This window comes from Amia ocellicauda, chromosome 17, assembly GCF_036373705.1.
Source record: "Amia ocellicauda isolate fAmiCal2 chromosome 17, fAmiCal2.hap1, whole genome shotgun sequence".
Lineage (NCBI taxonomy): Eukaryota > Metazoa > Chordata > Actinopteri > Amiiformes > Amiidae > Amia > Amia ocellicauda.
Window position 1 is genome coordinate 12,350,805 of NC_089866.1, and position 22,769 is coordinate 12,373,573.

General features: G+C 42.8%; 1 protein-coding gene across 1 annotated transcript; it reads left to right on the top strand.

Annotated features, from left to right (window-relative positions):
- Window positions 1–14,998: 14,998 nt before the first annotated feature.
- Window positions 14,999–16,563, top strand: rasd3 (RASD family member 3). Its single transcript, XM_066689715.1, has one exon. It carries the CDS (start codon window positions 15,305–15,307, stop codon window positions 15,941–15,943), a length of 639 nt encoding a protein of 212 aa, XP_066545812.1. The 5' UTR covers window positions 14,999–15,304; the 3' UTR covers window positions 15,944–16,563.
- The last annotated feature ends 6,206 nt before the right edge of the window (window positions 16,564–22,769 follow it).

Genomic DNA, 22,769 nt, shown 5'->3' on the forward strand with positions numbered 1-22,769 from the left:
TCTCCACCCTGATCAATCAATAATATTGTATTTAAATTGGTATTTAATGGAACAACCTAATACCTTTGCATCCTGGTTTCTCACAGTGCCAGAGGCTGTGGGAAATGTACTTAAAAATGTAAAAGACAGGACATTCTGACCTGAAAAGCACAGGAGAGGACGTGATTGGTCAGTGATGTGCCCAGAGTTCTCTCAAATGAATTGCTTCGAATGTACGCAAACAATAATAACCTATCCATTTGTGTGCTGTATTTTGTCCCCCAGATACAACACAGCAAGGCCCTCTGGGTATCATTAAGGCATTGGAAAAAATTATCATGGTTAAGATCTGTCCCAATGTCCCAGACCTCAAAACAATCCCACATTTGTAATAAACCACAACAGTGTGCTGCTGTTTCTCAGTACTTTTCCACTGTAACTTTATTTTAGATACAACATTTCCTCAAAGTTTTCTTTCCTCAGAAACTTATATACCCCCTCTCTAAGCGAATGTCTGGGGTAACACCAGGAGGGCTGGGAGTCAGTAGGAATGACAGGTCACACAGCCAATCCCAGCAGCCTGGGCTTAGAGGGCATTGTGTTGAACCAAGAACGAAAGCAAATGCTGCAGGGTTGTTTTGAGGCCAGAGGAAGAAAACAAGTTTCTGTTGCTTATCAGCCCAACTTCTGCAAAGCTTCGGATTGGGCGACGGCCAGTGAGACTGTGCTCTCGAGAGCCTAGTTTCATTCCGGACAGTGATTAGAGTCCCTTATTCAAATAAGCGGTTTATTGAAATTGGGACAAAGCCTGACATTCATTACATTTTATCGCTGTGATAAATGGGTACTTCTCGGTTTGAACAGCCGATAGTTAATACGAATAAAGCAAATACAACTTTCGCTATCCAGATAAGGCCCCCTCCCCCACCCCGTACTGTTTTATAGAAAACAATTATATTGAAGCTGCCTGCATTGTGCGCTAAACTGTACTAGGTCTCAGTGTTAGAAGTGAATATACCACAATTCAGATTATGATCACATCTCACTTTTACTTATTGAGGGCATGAGTCTCACAGCACTCAACAAGGTTGCCCAGCATGGAGTAACAGTGCCCCTTATCAAGAGATCATCTGGATGATAATATATGTGTTAAATGAACATAGAACAATGACTGTGATTCCCTTAATATTAATTTGCAGAGATCCAGAATTATGGAGATGTAAATGGTTTTCGATAATAGACCTGCATCTTTACTGCTTTTGTACTTAAAGAGGTGGAATTACTGCTTCCTGATTTCTGGCCATTTTGCCGGGAACACCTTTGGAAAGTAGGTCTCAGTGGTTCTTCCATCAGTTAAAGACTGACTAAATAGAGAATAAAATATGGTACTCATATCGACACATGTTTAGCTGGTTAGTCATAGCCACCAGCAAGCCAAGTGCTATACAAAGGTGACTTTCTCCTTTTTGTTTGTTATGGAACAATGCCATAGACCTTGGTCAGTTCCTGAGCTGCAGTCACCCCTAACAGGATCTGTTCTGGTGCCTCATGTGGTGGCCGGTCTGTGTCCACGTCATCCTCATACCATCTGAGGTCACCTCTTTTGGTCATCCAAATCTTCTCAGGAATACATTCCTGAATGTGACAAAAATGTTGACTTGATAAGGCCTTATCAACAAACTAATAAAGATACCCATGTTTGCTGTCGCAAAATCTGTAAGACGCATGACTGCAAATTAATCTAACAAAGCCTGCTTTTGCCCTGAACTGTAATACAAAATCTAAGTGGGCTTTGTCTCATCATAAGAGAGTTGTTCTGATAGCTTTTACACAAGGGAAATTTACGAAACAGTGGTACTCTGTAGAAACACCCTGTAGAAGAGAGGGTTGAATTAAGGCTATCTTCCTTTTTTGGTCCCCTCTACCTTCTCTGTTAATCCTCTCCCTCTCTCTCTCTCTCTCTCTCTCTCTCTCTCTCTCTCTCTCTCACCCACGCCTGTCTCTCTTGCCTCACATTGCGGCCTCTCAGATACCCAGCGTTATCAGGGATTGGAGCGCCGTGTGAAATTCCCAGCTTTGCCCCACTGACACAGAGAGTGGGAAGATGTCAGACTCTCTGCAGAGAGTGGAGTTCTCCTAGAGGCCGGCCAAGAGAACAGCTGAGCACAGATTATCAAATGGCATACAAAGGCCTCAGATAGGGATACACTCGTTTTGCACGTTCGTCACCTGGTGGCTTAGACACTCAACAAGGTGACATCTATCTGTGCTCTGAAAGCTGCCGATAAGGGAGAGCGCTCGTGCCTGTTCTCACTCCAATGCTGCACTCACACGCACAGCACATAGGGCACACACCTCAGGACTTGGGCACATTCGGAGCGGACACCCAGAGCCCATGCAGAGGACACACTTGAGCTACTGTACTGCTAGAACCTGCAGTGCCAGGCCAGTGTCTGCTCTGCTGTAAATGGCAAAACAGCAAATACACACCCTTGAAAAGAACAACAATCTTGCTTATAGAAATAAAGAAGACCAGTGTTTGTGTTCAAAGTGATTCTGACTGTTTAATAACAAAAATACCAGTGCGTATTTGGTACATATCTAGGACTACAAGTGTATGCAACATTAAAAAGAATGACTGGAGAAATAGAGACATACCCAAAGCCAGTTGCTGACAGCTTTACTCTGTCTTTCATTTATGCATTTGTCTTGTTGTGTTTCTTCTTTCTTAGCTCAATCCCTGTTTTGTTGAGGATTTGTAAATGTTAAGCATGACATTTTCAAGCATAAGGGTGATGAAAAGCATTTTTAGTTCAGAAAAGGTTAAAAACTAGATCTTTCAACTGCCATTAAACACCACAAAATGCACTGAAGTTATGCAGTTGTGCTCAGTGTGTGTCTCGCAGTCCCTCAGGCTCCTGAGAGCTGTGCTGAGGTGTGGGGAGAACAAGGCAGTGTGGGCGCCAGCAAGTAGCTGCTGTAGTAGCAGGTGTGTACAGAGGCAAGGATGGAGAAAATGTCTGAAACACTAATTTTCCATCTTTAAAACCATTTTTATATACAGAGAGAAATAATTTCAAAAAAATATAGCATGTCTTTGAAGGTCTGGCAGGGTATAAATTAAGATGAACTGATTGGCACTCAACCAATCAAAGGAAAGACTGAAAGGGCACAGAAACAAAAGTGGCATTCACAGCGACTGCACTTCACTGGGAATTAATTATAAAAGCCTATTCACAGTGCGGCAGCACTGCAGACAAGATGCAGAACACAGACGCACCTGGCGATTATGCGACCACACTGCAGATCGCTTCATTTTGTTGCCTTATCACAAACTGAACATTTTGCAATATGTCTCTTTAATAAGAGAGGTACAGAAATGTAGAATGCTATTTGTCAGTCTTGCTTGCTTTGTTGCCCAGTGGCCAGTTCATCCCAGAATATTGTCAAGCTGCTCCTTGAAACCCCACTTTAGCTACTAGTCATTTTGTAGTTCATCTTTATTAATTAGACAGCTCCTTGGTGCTGATTGGAGTCTTTGAACATGTATACTATAAAATGGGTATTGCACTTTTTGACATGGTATTGCATTCCAGCTCCACTTGTTTTCAGGTTCATATTTTTTTTAGGTTGGTGTTTTCACATACGCCAAGTACCTGTACCTACTACTAACAGTGGTTCTATCAAGTATTGACTCAGTAGAGTGAATACTTATATAACCAAGACATTTCAGTTTTTGTCATTACCTGTTGTTCCACAATAAAAATTGCCCTAGCCTCTACAAAGAGTTATGTTGTTTGTGTAAATCAAAATAACAAAATACCATTTAAATGTATCAAAATGTGTAAAAGTCCAATGTGGGTGAATACTCCCTAGTCACTGTATGTACACTACTTGTTGATTTCTTACTCTTCCACTGTACATGCACTGCAGCCCCAATACCATCACTCACCACCACACCATGTTGTGGGAATGGGTGTCTGTATACAATTCAAACTGTCCCAGTGGAGGGATGGCCTGGGACAGTGATCTCAGTCGCTAAATGTTATCAGCAGCCGCCAAAGCACAGAGGGAGAACAGCCATTAAAATGCAATTATCAGGAGGTGGCAAAAATAAAAGATACAGCAAACAAAAAAGACTGCAGAGTCAGGCTAATGATGAGCTGATAATGGGGTTTGCCTTTGTGCTTTAGAACATCATTAGCTGTGCGGATCAGAGTGAGACAGGAGGGATGGCAGACTGTGCTTCTCTCACCTCATTGCTTCCATTCGGCCTTCCTGGAAGACTACCTGCTCTTTGAGTTCTGGTTGCCTTGGGCACAAAGCAACACAAAAAATACAAACACTGCATGTAGACACGCTTTCTAAGGAATTTGTCTGTCTTGTTACTTAACAGTCTGATCCACAGGAGCTGTCATCCATTGTCTCCACCATTCAAAACCACACAGGGTTGCATAGGCACTAAGCCTGTCTATCACAGACTGACCCAGAATAATGGTTCAGTAATTCACTCGGAAGATTGTCAGGAGTTTAGCTACCTGAATAGCCGAGAGGTTGTTTACAGGGTCTTGAGTGGTGGTCAGGTTTGCCTTGAATATGAGACACATTTTTCCACATCTGACCAGATGCGAATGGTTACTTCCGGAGTATCAACCTATGGGCTACAGTTTACAACCTGATGCAGTATGTTTACATACACCAAGTGAAGGGACAATAGTCAAATATTAGGTTTGTCATGACAAATAAAAAAAGTTGAGTTATTTGTCCACAACGATAATAACTAGGATGTTAAAACCAGGTGGTCATAAAAGCAATAGTTTATAATCATATTTCAATAATAATAATATTATTATTATTATTATTATTATTATTATTAATAATAATAATAATAATAATAATAATAATAATAATAATATTTCACCAGATTTCCAAAGAAGAGCAATCGGAAAAAAGTAGCATAAATACTGTGCACTATGATCTATGTGTCCCACTTTAGCCCAAGTGAAAAAAACTCCTAGCATCCAGGCACCACTAGTTCTAATGTGTGTAATATCACAGCTGACTGGGACTGAGATTCCCCATGGGCCAGTGTAGTTGGGTAGGCTTGAGACAGCCTGGGCTTCCTCATCTTGGTCTGTTTCTATGACCCCTGTGGCTAACTGTTCCCCTGTGAGTCTGCAGTGCAATGACTGAGAGCTCCAGTAATCCAGTAATGCCACAGCACACACACTTTGGAGAATGTGTGGAGCGATTTCCATTTCCTTCACACCTGTTTCTTCCAAATTGGATCTCAATTAAATCATTAAAAAAATCATACACTACCGGTAAGAGGTTTTAGAACACCTCCAGTTTTCCAGTTTTTATTGAAATGTATGCAGTTTAATGTCTCAATGTACTCTGTAATTAAAGCATAGAACAAATAAACAATTGGAGATAAAACATAAATCATTTAATCATTTTGTTTAACAGAATTTAACCCCTTAAACTGACAAACCCCTCTGTACCCTTAAAAGGGCACCAAATCCATGTGCTTCTCTTTAATCCCATGTGTAATCTTCACTGTTGTGTTGTTTGCGAAGTGTTTGTATCCCATGAAAGCTGAGACTCTCATCTTTCTAATGATGTGAAGCATTCTCTACCCTACCCCCTGCATTTGGGTGGGGCGATACCTGGTCTTAGTAGGAATACAAAATCTCAGAACATCAAATAATATATACTGGATTAATCGTTAGGTTGTTCGGAATAAGACAAGCCTATTTACAATGAAATCCGATCGAAACTGTGTGATCTGTGACCGTCTGAATGAGATCCCCTCCCCCGGAGCAGACTGCGCGTTTACCCCCCTGGCTCTGAATGATAGCGGGCAACACGGAAACTGTAAATTGGATGTGTTTGAGAATGAAACACGCTGGTAGCCAAGATGTGCGCATTGTAGGAATACAGTGTAACTTCTATGCACAGGAGCTGTGTGTAACACTGACAAATAATACTTAAGAGTGTGTAGTAACACAGTATATAACTCTGAAATGTACATTATTTTTCAGTAATTATTTGTTAATGTAAACTTTTTTTTTAACCTCTGGCATTTTACCGCTTACCTTTGTACCATTTCAGGTTATTCACTGGACTTTCAATACAAACTGGAAAAATGGGGGTGTTCTAAAACTTTTGACTGGAAGTGTATTTACATACATACATCCATACATACATTATACATTTAAGCAATTCAAAATTTGTTAAAAAAACTATCAGAAATCAGGCATTATGGATCCCATGCTCTCTAATTCATAACAACTGCATTCATAGCAGTGATGGCGCAATCACAACACACTGGACTGAGGCAGACGAGCCAACTCAAACAACAACCAGTGTGTGGAAAAAGTGTATTGGAAAGTCTATCAAAGTGCACTGAAGACAGATACTGGAAAGATACAAAGGGGGCTGATGGTGCAGCAGACACACACGGACTGTTCTAGACTGAATTATAGGAAATGAAGCTGGGACAGATGTTGGGCAACAATGGGGCTTCCACTGTACATTCTTGAGCTTGGATCAGTGCATATTGTGCAAGGATTAGGGCTGACATTTAGCCAAGGCCTTCTGTAATAAGGAGGACCCTAATCTGTGGCATGACTGCAGGTTCAAACCCTACTGAACGCCTGACCACGGTGCACAGCTAGTGCTTATCACAGTTTTATGGTCTCCCTGCTGCGTCAGTGTTTATAGCTGCTCATAATTATCCAGGGAATGGGGCTCTGAAGGCGCTATCATTGTCAGTGTGTTAAGGGGTGCTTCTCCAAACAACCACCACAAAGCCTGTTTGTTCAACCAGAATTAAGAATCATTTATTGCACCATTTGACTTTCCTAGAGGAAAATAAAGCCACTCGATGGACAAACAAAGAGACTGGAAAATTTAATTAGTTTCTCTGGGAATTGGAGTGCACTTCCGAGGCAGAATATGGCACAGTAAGAGCATGTGGCGGAAAAGGCAATTGACCAGGTGAACTGCTCCTTGGTTGTGGGGCTTCCTTCCGACACCGTGCACAGAAATCACAGCTTTCCACCTTCCTTCCCAAATGCAGTTCTCTCTGAAAGTGTTGCCACGCTACACTTGAAACTGTGTTATTCACTGACTGAAGCGAGTGAAGACAGGGCAGACAGGGCGTGCATATCATTGACTGCCACTCCACTGATTTCTCTAAAATGGCAGTGAAAAGCTTACACAACTCTTGTTTAATTACCTGGAATATTTAGGTAATAAATCATTCTTCCACAAACTCCCAAAACATTATTCATACACACAGGTATGGCTCATTAGCCGGGGGACTGGGTATATAAATGCACTCACCGAGAGAAATACCAATACCAAATACTTACAGAGAGGTCATGTTTATGCCTGCTGTTCAATTATCTTTATTGATTGTTTCAAAGCTCTTGCTCTGGGGTGAGAGAGTTATGATGCCCCTTGTTTTCAGTTTTGTTTAAGTATTTAGTTTCTATAAGCTACATCATAAGAGTGGTAAGGAACTAAGAGCTTGACTAAGAGCCAGTTGTATGTTTTATTACAAGGGGCATTTGGGTTCTGCGCAATAAAACAGACTGATTGTACCATGCGACATGTAAAATCTATTTTCCGGACATTGAGAGTGAGTAGTGGACATCATCAGTGCACCAGAAGTCATTACATCGCACTGCTCTATGGGAAAAGGTAGATGGACTATCACAGTTGGTGTATGGATGGAGTGTCAGTGAGAGACGCATCCCACAGCAATCACAAAACACTCTAGGTGGGGGATGTCACGCGATCCAACCCAACTCAAACACAGCACTAGGGTGTGGACAAAGACTAATGAAAAAGCTAACAAAGCACTGTCAAAACAGACACTGTTACAGAGAGTAATGAAAGTGCAGTAAACACACGCACACAGCCTGTTCTATATAAAGACCTGGCAACTGATACAGTAACTATTTTCATACCATACTGATAACAATAACAACACCGGTGGGTTATTTTGAGAAACGCACACTGTGCCTTAAAAGGCTAACACTCGATGGTACAGAGGGAAGCTGGAGCCTGGGTGGATCACACACTGAGGTTTCTTTTCTGCGATTGTAAAACTACTAGAAACAAAGGCTGTGAGGCTGAAGGACCTAATGTCCTTAGATGTCCCCAATCTCCCAGTCAACCCTTTGAGAAGTGCTCAGTGGGATCTCTCTTTCTCCTAGAGTGCAAAGGCAGAATCTGTGTCCCAGTAGTGTGATAGCAAAGGGGGCAGGACCAGGTGATCTGCGTAGTGCCACAGGGCTCTAGGCTCTGTGGGAAAATCTGGGCTCCTTTGCACCGCTGTAGGGGGAGCTGTTCTGCCTTCACATCAGGGAGAGACACACATACACCCATTCTCTGCACCCCAGATGGAATGCATTTCCAAGGCTCAGAAAGCTGAAAAGTGTTGCAAACAAAGACAGAACAGTGACACAGAGATAGAAAGTGTTTTCCTTACTGGAACTGGACCAGTGCAGACTGTAACCGGATGTGTTTGCTGTCCCAGAACACCGTGTGCATGTGGGTCTTTGGTCAGCCTCCCCATAGATGTGGTTACCAGAAACACGCTATTGTCATGTTACTGAAAACAAGCGCAGTGACTCACCGGCTGGTGAGGTACAATCAGGGCACGCAGCTGGACTATGCACTGAGGAGCATGGCAACTCAGCAATGCGGTGATTTCAGAGCAGTGGGATGGACTGTGATTTTGAATCATGTATTAGCAGGAGTCAGGAGCTTTATTTTTACGTATCGATGGAAATCCAGGTCCCTTTTCAAGACGCAACTTGCTCTGCTGCCTCTTCTACCCTGTGAACAGCATAGAAAAGCAGACCTCAGTGCACAGTTTATTGTGGTTCAGGACGAATGACCTGAAAATTGGCAATACACCCTGCAACTAGAGGATTCAGACTGATAATCGCCTCAGTTAGTAGTTCCAATTAAGCTGTAATATGTACATGCCCACAGCTAGGAATATGATGGGACTGATCTAGGGTGGTTTGGGGATGGACCAGCCAGCAACATGACTGTTAACCCTGTGGGTGAGTGTCAGTGTGGATCGTCCTGACAGGGCAGCTGTGTCAGTTCAACCTCGGATCAAGCTCCATGTTCAAGACATTTGGCATTTTCTGAGAAGGATTTAATTACCATCTTTAGGCAACAATCACATCCTCAATGTATGTGCCACACTGCAGTGAAGATACACACAGAGAATTTAACTGCTAGAGCCTCGGCCACCTGGGCACCGTGGGTCAGCGTCCTCTGACTGCCCACTTGCGCTGTCTGCTCCAGCGATAGATTACTGAAAGAACGGGGCCATCTGGAGATTTGTCTTTTAAGAAAGAGAATGCTCTGCCCCATTAGTTCAGTTATTACATCACTGTTCTTTCCTTTTTTCCCCAGAGACAAAAAGATGAGACACGGAAAGAATAAAAGATTTTCAAATCTGTCAAACAGTCTTTACAATTCTTCACTGGACTGATATCAGCTTTGGTTTCTATTTCAAGACACAGCATGTATTAGGATGTTTTCCTTTCCTATTGGAGTAAGTGTAACAGAGTTACATCTAAATGTGAATGTGTCATGACTGAGACGGCTCTCTCCTACATCACCCATGAGACTGATAGAAGTGAAGAGTGGGTGAGATGAAGAGACATTTTCACAAGAGCACTCCTTTGTTCTTCATACACATTACTCATTACTCTTCGACAAAGGAAGCGAGTGCATTAGAGGACTGAAGTCTTGTTCGACAAAGATCACCCCAAAGCAGTTTCAGCTGATTAATGTGCTGCAGTCAGTGTGGTGTGCAGGTGCCGCTCAATCGAAATATGTCTGGGGACACAGAGCTTCTGCATTGTCTTTGATAGTACTGTACTTTTTTCTGTCTCCTTTGCTGTAGTCAGGTAATACGCACACAGGAGACACATAGTGGGGCTTGACGCACAGAACTGAGAGAGGGAAGGAGGAAGAGTGGGGACATGACTAAAATGGTTAGAAGCCTTCCAATTTAAGATGAGATGACGTTGAATCTCAATTGAATAAACACAAGGATTTTAACCATGGAACTTTCAAGAACAGTACCAAAGGGACACAGATCACAATTCAGCTCCATTCATGAGAAAAATATTTGTTTTTAGGAAGAAATGTGCTGTCACATCTTGCTTTTCCACTGGCCTGTCTCTAAGGAGCCCCAGAACATTCAGAAGGATTTTCAGGAAGACTGTGGATTTAAAGATTTGTGACACCACATTGTATTTCAAGTACATGAAGTAATTCTGGGAATAAGGAAATAAATAACATTCAGCATGTCAGCTTGTACATTTAAAAAGGGTATAAGAGGTCTAAATCATGCAAAGTTCAATATTAATACTTTCAACTTATCTTCCTTGGTAGAATTAAAACCCTGTGCCAGGTGTTTGCGCAGATCTCAAGAGCCTGCCATGGGGGAGGTGAACGAGTTCTCTCTGGGTGCAGTACATTTTTATCTTCCTTAATCATTACAAATTGAGCACCAAAGTGCGACAAAGCAAACAAATGGCACAGGATCTTAATGTGACAAAGAAAATAAATTGGTTAGTGTTAATATTTACATTTGTATTATTTCGTTATCAGTAACTCTTTTAAACACCAATGAGTTTTACATGGAAAACCAATCATTTGGTTAGGAAGTTGCACATTTGAATGGTATTTGTTTTCATAATGACTTCTATTACTTCATATTGAATTAATAATAATACAAAATAAAAAAACGACTATTACTAAGAGAAAATTTGTTAGAATCCTATCAGTCAGTGTTATTTCCTTAGAAGTGCACGCCTATTCTATTTGAGGCCGTCTCCTGCACTTATCACTGTCCTGCTGTCTGGACTGTGTTTACATGTTGTCACACTCATCTTTACCTATGCCTGGGCCAGAGGGTAGAGGCGAGAGAGAAACAGGACTTGGGGCCGGCCTATCTGTATTGAAAAATCTAAGGCATTTTATCTCAGAAATGTGATATACTGTAACAATTGTAAGTTGTCCTACTAAGGAATATAACAACAACAACAATAATAATAATTATGATTATAAAATGAGTTGCATCTTTGAAACTGGGCCAAATGAAGATGGACTATCACTTATTATACAGTGAGCCTCCCTTGCTGTTTTATCTGGATTGACATATATATAGTGCTCCTTTTCTTTACTTGTTTTCTGGCCAGTGCACAGTAGACCCTCTCCTTTTACCAGCTGACAGTTAGGATACCCCAATGCTTTTGCCCAGTGCTGGCTTTGGCTCTGGGATTTTCTTCACAAAAGCCGTCAGCCGCCCACCCCAGCACTGCAACTCCCCATGCTTTAGGGGTTAAATATTCAGTCGGCTGTGTTTATGAGCCCAATCACTGTGTGACCGTGAGCTACGTCTGCAGTCTGTTGTGCCATTAATGTTTATGATGGCCTTCCCCTGACAAACACAAACACCATTTCCTTACATAACATCTCTTATCTTACTAGAGAAGGCCTGGCTGTGTAAAGATAGGGTTCCTTTGAAATCAATTTTAAGGTTGGGAACATGAGTAAGAGAAGGACCTGCAGTGACACATTCCATGCCAAGAGCTTCCCATTTGCCATTGACAGGATTGGACACTGACGAGCAGCCACTTCCGGACTTGAAGATAGTCACTCTTGACAGGAGGGAGAATGAATCTGCAGAAACATGAGAGTGTGAGAGTGTGAGAGTGTGTGAGTGTGTGTACCTGGACCTTTAGCAAAGCAGAGGACATTATGCAGCAGGGTTGCTGGGCTCCTGCAATAGATTTGTTAACTGACAGGACACAATAACAAATCAGGAAATTTTGACTGCTCTCTCATTAAAATGTACTGAACACACAAAACAGATTAGAGCCCTCCTGCTGCACATTCCCTACACGCTCTTTAAACCTCAGATTCTTCAGCTAACCACAACATGATCTTTTCAATAGCTCTTGCTCCACTGTTGTCTCCACAGATTTGTTCATAATAGCGGGCGGGGTGGGGGCGGGAAAATCCCCCCCGGTGGTGGGGGAACGAGTGCTGTGTTGTTCTAAGATTAAGTCAACATCCAATGTGAGCATCTGTTTTTATTGCACATCCTGATCTCCCCTATCTATTGTAAGAGTCCAGGCAGTGCACACTAAGAGAACAACACTCACCTGTCTGATTACAAAACTATAACTAATTACATGCTGATATTTATACTTAAAAACAGCACATACCCAGTTTATTTGTTTAATGTTTATTTCTCTATACCTTGGATATCTTAAGAGTTTTATCCAAATGGAAAATTTTCTGCCAGTATTTTCCAGGTTACAGCATCCCTCCTTCCACATAAACACACACACTCGTTCTCTCTTTTCACAGAAGATGTGGGAGTCTAGAATACCATGCCCTGACCTCTGCTGCAAAAGTCTCCCTGACCTGTTCAGTTAAACTGTATAACAGACGTCCCAAGGCAACTGCTCCGCACACTCACATAGCACCCATAGCTTCCACTGCTTGTTTCATTTAGACACTGACACATTATACACATCTAAAGCCACAGATTTTATGTGTAAACACTGCAGAGATTCTGTTGTGGAGCACACTGGGGAAACTCTACCCGTCCTCGGCTGAGAGAATTTCACGTCACTGTAGGTGGCTACCTCTCTGTGCTTTGGTCGTGATCATTATAGACTAAACGCTACATTGCTGTCCTTAAGCATCAGTTTACATTTACTAGAGGGGGTTACTTAACATTTTAACTTCCGATCATCCATGCACTTTGACTGCTGTCCTCGGTGTAACAAACATGGAGAAAAGAGAACAAATCAATAAATAATAATCCTGGCTGGTACTTGTCGGTTTATAAATACATGTCTGTACAGTATCACAACAAGTCTAATTGTACCTTTCCTGAGATACGCCTCCTTCGGGGCTCAGACAGGGGGCGCTGTGTTAAGTGCCTCACTTTGATTCGAAGAAGGGATATGAGTAGGACTGCAGTTTGATCGCACACAGACAGGTATACCGCCTGCTGTCCTGCGATCCAGGCTGACTCACTACTGACTCACCACCACCAGGCCGGGCCACTTGGCCTCCCCGCTGGAGACAAAAGCCTGGGAGCAGTGACAGCAGGACAGCCTGGCACAATCTCATTCACAGCTCTGTTTGTCCTCTGCTCACTATCACACCTATCTCTCACCTGGGTCGAGTGCCACAGAGGCGATACGTGGGCGACTGTTCAATAGAAGTAATTCAAATGCATCTGTATCAGATAAAGTTTCACAAAAGGACATTGTTCTCTATTGTTAAAGGATGTTACAGGCAGATAAGCATGATTCACTGCATTTTTACGTGTTGTACTCCTCCTGAGGGGAGGGGAGAAATGAATGAAGATCAACATAAACCTGAGGGTTGTCTGATCCTTTCACAGACACGGGGTCACTCTTCAGCTTGGCTGAAACACAGACAGCCATGAGAACAGGGCACTGGCCACCTTGAGAAACACCCAACCTGACACACAGTCAGACTAGCTGTCCATAAGAATTTCAACTGAATAAAAGGTGCTAATTAAACAATTGTCATGAAGCATAGCTCTTATTTTTTAATGCTTGTCCCAACTTAACAGAGGGAGGATGTCTGGATAACGAACAGGAGACAGTTGGCCTAACAGGGATTTAACCCAGGACCTTGGCATTGTTGGCATTAACGCCCATACCAACTATGCCACTCAGTCCCTATGTTCAGGGTTCTTCTTGCTAACTGTATTAATTTTTTCTTATTTTCTTGCATTTGCTCTATGGAGAATGTATGCTCAAATTTTAAATACTGTAGAGAGTATAGGTCTATTGGCTATTATAAAGAGCTTGTGGTTTAAATTGCACATATACAAACTGGCAGCTACAAAGCGGAAAGATTTGTGACATATGAATTGCTCTCACATAAACCGCATTAGCACAACACATTGAACAAGAATATAAATTGCCCACACAAACGCGTGCAATAATAACAGTTGGCATTAACCACTGCATAGAGGAGTTCGCAGGACATTCGATGTAAAATGGATGTGTAAATGCAAGTGGGAAGCAGATCTTAAGAGGACTTGAAACACCGAGCAGACTAACCTGAGTGACAACCCCCTCTAGTGGCCACACGAGGCGTCCACACAGACTTGTTTCTGTGGATGAATATATTTTTATATACATAGATGGTGGTTTAAAAGTAGTTGGCTGATTTCATGCGTTACCTAATTGTACGTTATAGTAATCTATCTTGATCTCAACAGGAACATTTCAAATATATTAATGAGAAAAAATGTATTCAAATTCGGGCTTACATTTATGCAAGAAAATAATGCAAACACCTTAGAAGAAAGGTGGAGCATGAATTGCTATAATTAGAAATCCAGCAGATCTGAATGGGTAGAGTTGGAGAGAGAGGGTGTATGGGTATATATAATGTTTTTTTTTTTTGTTTTTTTTTGGGGGGGGGGGGTTATTCTTGTTATTCAGTTATATAGTATGTTCTGTGTAAAACTGCTTTGGCAACACTGCTCCTATTGGTCATACCAATAAAGCAACTTTTGAATTTTAATGTGATTACCTGTCAAAATGACAACGGTTAACTTTAGAATAGCTGTTCCATAAAGTGTGAAAGAAAAAAATAACAAACTTAAGATCATTTTTCAATCAACAATGACTGCAAATAAAAAATAAAAAAACAAGACTGGTATGAATACATTTCAAACAGTGGACAGAGTAGATAGCCTATAATATGACTTTCAGGCTATGTAGGAGAACTTAGTGAAGTCCAATATTACTGCCAGGTAATCGGGAGGCTTCAGGGACAGCGCGTCCTGTTATCGAGCAATGGTAAGCCTTATCTAACCTGGGGCATCGCTGAGCCCGACTCTCACACCTCCCGCCCAGCCATTGGCACAGGGACCCGACGCGCTGAGGCTGCAGTACATAAATAGCCTCGGCTGGATACGGTGGACAGGCGTCTGGTATCAGAAGCTGACACTCAAGCGTGGCGACCAGAGCCTGGCAAACACGCACCTGCAGACTTTACACAAGTAGCCAGTTTACGGGCGTTATCGAAGAAGATTGACCACTGCAATAAAGCGGCGTGGGGCTCAGTTCTCCGGTCAACAGGTGACCAAGACAGCAAGTCCAGAATCATCTCTTGTGAGATTTGTGCGCACGGGTTGCGGTTTGCTGCGCAGTTGCGATAGTTTCTGGGTTTGCATTCAAGCTACCAGCACCAGCAGCTGCACACGTAAGTCATGTCTCTGACCGTGAAAGACAAGACCACCGTCCGCCTGGTGTTCTTCGGGGCGGCGGGGGTCGGCAAGACGGCGCTCATCCAGCGGTTCCTGCACGACCGCTTCGAGCACAAGTATAAGCGCACGGTGGAGGAGCTGCACAGCAACCAGTACGACATCGACGGGGTCAAGATCCAGATCGACATCATGGACACCAGCGGCAGCTACTCCTTCCCGGCCATGAGGAAGCTGAGCATCCGCAACGGGGACGCGTTCGCCCTGGTGTACTCCATCGAGGACCCGGAGTCCTTCGAGGAGGTGCGGCGCCTGCGGGACGAGATCCTGGAGATCAAGGAGGAGGAGAAGTTGGTTCCCATCGTCGTGGTGGGCAACAAGCTGGACCTGGAGAACCAACGCGGGGTCCCCGCCGTGGACATCCTGCCCACCGTGGAGCTGGACTGGAACGCGAACTTCCTGGAGGCTTCGGCCAAGTCCGGCGAGAACGTGGTGGGGGTGTTCAAGGAGCTGCTGCAGCAGGTCAACCTGCCCAGCCGCCTGAGCCCGGCGCTGCGGAGGCGCAGGGAGACCATCCCCAAAGACAACCTCGGCGTCCGCAAGAGACCGCCCATGAAAAAGACCAACAGCTGCACCGTCTCCTAACTGAGCAGATTCAGCCAAAGCATTTGTGCAAGGACGACATTTCTGCCCATGGCTGCGTGCACGGCTCCCCCTCAGCTTCTGATCTGAGCAGGCGAGTTGTGCTTCAAAGCGCTATTGTGTTGGTGACAGCTGTGTATATGGGTCGGGTCACTGTCGAAGGTGTTGGAGAATATTAGGTAGCGATGTGTTTTCCTGAGGGTTTATGATCTTTGGGCCGTGCAGACGCAGTGAGGGGACTGAGTACAGGAGTCGGGTGGGAATCCTGCGGGCTGGTCGATTCCACTGTATAGGGGCTGTTTGCTGCAGCTCTCTGAGACAATGCTCACTTGAGAAGACTTTTTACCCTGACTTATCAGTGAAAGAAAAGTATTGTATTGAAAAGTATTTGTATATTTGATTTTTATCTCCAAATTGGAGTATTGCAGTAACTCTTGTTGGAGATACACTAGTTCAATTATTATTATTGCCTGCTACAATTGTTTATACTTTGTGTAACATTTTATTTCCTCCTTTTAAATAGAGGGAGCTCTCTTACAATACCTGGGCTGCAGGGAATCTGCAATGTAACAATAAAATGTACACCTTTTTAATGTGCAATAAATTATACTGAACTTACAAAACTTGTATTTAGTAATGCACATACACCCACTCACATTGGTTGCTTTTAATTTCTATAATCAGTGAAAGACATTTCAAATAAATATATGGTATGAATGCAAGTAAGATTTATCAACTACATTCATAGCACAAATACTGTCAAACATCTCCAGATTTTCATTTTGTGTATAACAAGCTTTTTAAAGAATATTAAAATAATAATAAATAATAAAATGGCCCCTAATATTTGGAAATATCTAGAAGCTGTGCCAGATATTCGGCCTTTCCCAAAACCTCTCTTTCGCTCCTAGACAGACAGGCAAACGGAGCAGTGTGGGAGGATGTTGTATTCAGAAAGCGTTATCTGTGCCCAACAAGATGAGCGGTGGGTACGCAGGAAGGATTCAGTGGCACACATGAGCAGACTCGTGCCTCTGTTTACAAATCGCCAGCACACCGGTTGTGTAGCCATAAAGTGCAGATTAACCATGCATGATTCGTCACAATACTATAGGAAACCAGGGATAATCAAGACCATGACCAGTGAATCCATTGTACTGCTGAAAAGTGATATTACAGCTTTTTCCCCAAAGCATTGACTGATCATTTAAATACTGTTATGGGATTGTGATGTGCACTGGAGAACAAAATAAACGGTGGTTCCCATAGCAATCCAAAGAATGAGGAGGGAGACTAGGGGTCACTGCAATGATCAGTCCTAACATCTCCCCCCATCCCTGTATCACTTAATTACTGTGTTCACTTGTCCACATGGTGCTGCACACCTCCCATTCTGTTCTCAGACATGGACAAACATACTGGCCACAACCCAATAAAAACATATGCAGTGTCATAAACATCAGTCCATGTGGGTGAGCTGCAGTAGAGCATCAACTAACCTGTTTGCTCAGTGAACCTGCCCGGCCAACAGCCCTGTTGACTCCCATCCCTGGTCTGCGCCAGGTGTGGGGGGAGGGGAGACACAGGTGTGAGGGGGCCATTGGAAATTCTTAAATTCATTTCACAGACTGAACACACAGTACTACTCTGTACATCTGGGACAGAGCCACTCACAAATGATTTTATTTAGAGAAGGGGTGGCTAACCCTGGTCCTGGAGAGCCACAGGGTCTGCAGGTTTTTGTTTTATCCAGTTTTATTCCATTAACTGCTTAATTGAACCAATTATGGGTCTTAATTAGGCGAAATGTCCCTGTGTTCAATATCCATGGATTGGTAATTTAGAGAGACCTGGAAAACCTGCAGGATTGCGGCTCTCCAGGAACAGGGTTGGCCACCCCTGATTTAGAGGATGCAGATTTGTTTTCAGAAAAGGTGTTTATTTATTTTTTCACAATCCAGTTACATCTTTCATTGAATTCCTGTGCATATGAGGATAGGTTTTCTGCGGAACAATGTAGGGCACATGCATTTATGCACATGTATCTCCAACAGCAAAATTACTTTTTTTTTCCCGGAATGTGCATGCTTTAGTCAGTATTCCTCCATCAGCTCAGATTTTTTTTTTTTTTTTTTAAGATTCAGGTCATCACTATGCAGGTAGGGATGGTGCTTTTCCAACATATATGCACTACACTGTGAGGAGAAAACCATTGGCAAGTCATTCCCCTAATCCACAGATAGGTGTGACTGGCAATTATAAGCTTTACTGCTGAGTACACGAACCATGCATCTGGTGCTGCAGAGATGCGTCTCTGCCTGAAACCTCAATTATTTTCCTCCGAGGTAAACAGCCTCCAGAAACCCAGGTACTCTGTATATTTACCCATCCTGATTCCCAGAACTGTGCTTCTCTCCTGACCCACTTGGGAAGATGGCAATTGCACCCATCAGTCTACCGCAGGATTAAACGAGGGGCAAAGTGCTGGCACTGCAGGAAGTCAGCGGGCGGCCACCTTGTTTGTTCTTGCATGGAAATCCTGGATATTAATATCCCCCTCCCTCTACAGCCCCCTCACGGATCCAGAGTGTGCTTGGATGAGTGGGACTGTCATGTTATTACAATGCCAGGGCCCACTCAAGAGACCAGCAACACTTTCAAGATATTGACTAATAATATCCAACCCCACAACACACACACACACAGACACACAGTACCATCGCCCACGGCATTGCCAAATAGATTTCCTTTTGCGTGGTGGGAATATAAAGCAAAACAGGAAACAGTTAATTACCAATCGTTGTGCTAATGAACCCTGCAGCACAACCCCACCCACCCCTTCACCGCTACACATGCACACACCTCTCCTGTGCCCTTCTCTTTTCTGTGGCTGTTGTTCCAAAAAGAAATCCTCTTTTGAAGCAGCGGTTTTGAGGACGTAGCTTTGGATAACAAGCTGTCAGTGTTTGAAATGCAGGCACACATGGGGAAATCAAAGGCTCCTAAATGGAGAGGAAGGAAGGTTTGAAGAGCTCCGTGACCACTTGGCTGGCGCATGGCCTAGATCCCTCCCCCCCCCACCCACCCACCCACCCACGAGCACCACTCGCACCACTCGCAATAGCAGGGGCCTCTCCAGATGGGGCCACATCACGTCATCTATGCAGAACTGGGAGCATCAGCTGCAAAACACCAATTGACCTCAATTTTGCCAAATGCTCTTAGCATGTTTATTTGGTATGTTCTCCTTTTAAATTCTCTATGGATCTGTTGTGCAGTACCTAGCATCCCCACCTCACCTGGCCAATCATCTAAGTAATGAGAGAAGGAAGGACAAATAGAAAATATTTAGATCAAAACTAAAGGGAAAGGGAGAAGGAGAAGTATTGTTTATAAAGTGTGTGACAAAGCGATGGATGGCTACCTCACAGCAGGGCCCTTCCTGAGCACGGTCATCAATGTTAAAAATGGCAGGACAGCATCCAGATACAACCAGTAAGAGGTCTGAACTTCACAGCCAATAACTCAAAGGCAACAAGGCGCCAGTGGTGGAATAAATCCCATGACTCAATCCTACCAGCGAACCATGCGGCCCGTGTTTGTGTTTCCATCTGTTGATGTTGCACTGTCTATTCAGCCTACTGCATCTGAACAGTAGACATGGAGACTGGAGAATCCAACAGGGCCACGTTCACATGCACAGACTGAGAATAACAATAAGTGCATCACTGTCACAACAGAGCTCAACTTGCTCTGAAACGCCTGGCTGATGCTCAGAAAACAAGGCGGGGGTGGATGGTGCATCCGGGAGGGAGACTAGAAATGGTGTCTCCACCTCCCTTCCCACAATACACAGTACACCATACACGAGGCTGGCTGTCTCTGTCTGCGAGTTGTTTGTTGTTTTTCTGCTCTTTTCTTTTTAAAAACTCTCTCACGTGTCACCTGAGGCTATTTAAAGAGCTAATAAGCAAGAGGAGCCAAGGCGCTCTGTTGACTGAGCTAGCCCTGCCCAGCAGCCTTACAGACTACTGGGGACATCTACAGCACTACATTCTAGTAAATAACATGGTCTCTGTTCTTGGAAAACAAATAGCAGATACGTTAAGGCTGTAACCTGAGGACTGATAGGGCATTCAATCTGGTAGTTTGAATTCTTCTGTCTGGTGGTGCTTCTCTACTGGGACTGGGGGGTGTATCAAGTTATTTTTGTCTTCCAAAAATAATTAACTATGTAGCTGGTTAATTAAACCAAGCACAAAATAAGTTAGACACATAAACACAATAAAATTAATATTAAATAACTTTGAATTCACAAAAGATCCCTCTGTGCTGGAGAGGTCACCTAACACTAGATTTGATTACTTCAAATGCAGGGACATGTTGGAACCAATCCAAAATGATTTCAATGTTATTTGCCCCTTTCTTTCTCTACGTGATCCAAACATGGAAAAAAGCCATTAACAAGAAATAAATGAATGCAATCTTCTTGACCGATTGTGTGCTCTCCTCCACTCAAGTACTGGAGCTTTTGATATGCAAATAGCTAGAGTTTCCCCTTTCTGTTCCCTTGACAAAAAGCATGTTGTTAATGTTTTTGAATGCTAATCCTCACAAATGAGGACAGAGCCAGGCTTTCAGAAGGTTAAAAGATGAGCACAATGTTCTAAGGAGGAATAGTCAGCCAATAAAGCAACATTTAGAACAGAACATATTCTACATATTCTGGTCTATTTCTGATACTGCCTTGACCTCCCACGCTCAACACAGTGAGGGGTGAGCAACCTCAAAGCACTTCCTTTATTGTATTTTCACTCACACGCATGATTTAATTCTATTTATAGAGACTTATCAAATATCAATCTTCCTAATAAATCACATCTCCTTGTGTTAGTGTTTTTAAGGGATATGTAAGAAAACAAAACCCTGTGCACATCAGTGGAGTGCTCACTGGTTTCTCTCACCATCAGATAGTCACTAATGTTCTCTAATGCAATTGCCAACCAACGCATGGCAACACTAACAGAAGAACAGGGCCGTGTTTACAAACAGCTCCCCACTGGGGGTACTGACTTTCAATCCCCCCCTTTCAACCCTTTTCCTAACTATCATGCTGGTTCCACCCCCCTGCCCGGACCGCTGCCAAATATCTTACCCTAAGTGACATAACATGATTCCAACCAGACCTTAGCATAGCTGGGGCATATTTTGGCCATGCACCCCAGCGCATATGTGTCAAGAAGACGATGGAGGGGAATGCATACTGTTGATAGGAATAGCACACAGTATTTTCCCTCCAAAATGATACAATGGCATCAAACTTCATCAAAAGATGCAATTTGAGTTGCGATGGCTGATATGTCCTGCAAAGATTATCATATACACCAGCTTTGACCGCGTGATTGATCTGAATGCTGTGCTACACAAACACATATCACCCCCAGGGTGGCAAATCTGTTGCTGCAAACCTTAGGACTTTATGCTCCATGTTTTGTGTGCCAGCAAGGGGCACTGTAAAATATTGCGGTTTTGTTCTTGAAAAAGACCCATAAGGAGAACTGTAGTTTTCTGAAACACTTATAAACAATACAGAAGTAATCTGGGGAGATATGATTTACACTTGCTATGCATATTAAAGTGTTACCATCAAAGCGATCAAAGACTGAAGTAAATTTCAGCACACTAGAGGAGGTCAACAATGTAGAGTGTAGAGGCAAATGTATACGATAGAGACTGAGGCAATTAATCCACATATATTGTATTGTTTTATCACTAGCACTATTTAATTGTTTGTGTGAGTAGATATCCCTCCTGTACCTTCCTCTCTTGAATATTCACTGACTGGTGACTAGTCAGATGTGTTGTTCCCTCAGATTATTTTAAACTATCTTTTAATGGACCTAAATGTAAAAACAATTAATCATAAAAATTCAATTTGAATTTGAATTAATTGAACGCTAACTCGCACAAATCAACACTGACTGGATTTAAATTCAGTTAGGCATACTGTGAACATTTAACCAATTTAATGATAGTATTTTATTCCTTCTCTAGCACAGTTTGCACAGGAACTCAGAGCTCCATGTGTCCTTACTTTTACTATTTTGTTACCATTTCTTAACATTGGTAATTCAATGCATCTGCTTATTTTGGTATAAATAAATTTGCAACCCCCCAGCCTTCAATATCACCAATTGAAAACCAGTGCTTTTAGAAGACTAGGTATGAAGTGAAGTGTGATATATGCTGGGAATAACAAGAGGAGACACAAGCACACTCATGGGCTAGACCACAAATGGTCTATTGCTATTGAGTGTCTTTACCCTTACACTGACAGTTAAAAAGCAATAGACTGAACCCATAGCAAGAAGAATTGTTGACCAATGGACCAAGTATACTAAACTGAATTCCAAGACACAACCAACCTATGGATAAGGTCTACTGGAAGATGGTGAGATATCTGATTTTATAAGGACTGATGAAACCACAAGCTTGTGGAAAAACATAGGAAGGTCTTGGTGGCTCTTTCACTTATTTGATCTGTTTGTAGCTCCCTTTTCTGGTTTTGTTCTGTACTTTGCTGTGCTACCATATGGGCTCCTTTCCTGTTGTTTTCTCTTCCATCTTCCATCACTTGTAATTCAGTGAAAACTCAAATTAATGCTGAAGAGAATATACTAACATATTGAAAATAATATAATTAGTTCAATATAAGTAAACAAGATAATAGTAATAGTAATAGTGTCTCAATGGTAATCAGGAACATATCGCCACCAAGGGGCCATGGCTATGTGCTATTGTCTACAGTCTACCTATTATTTATTTAGTT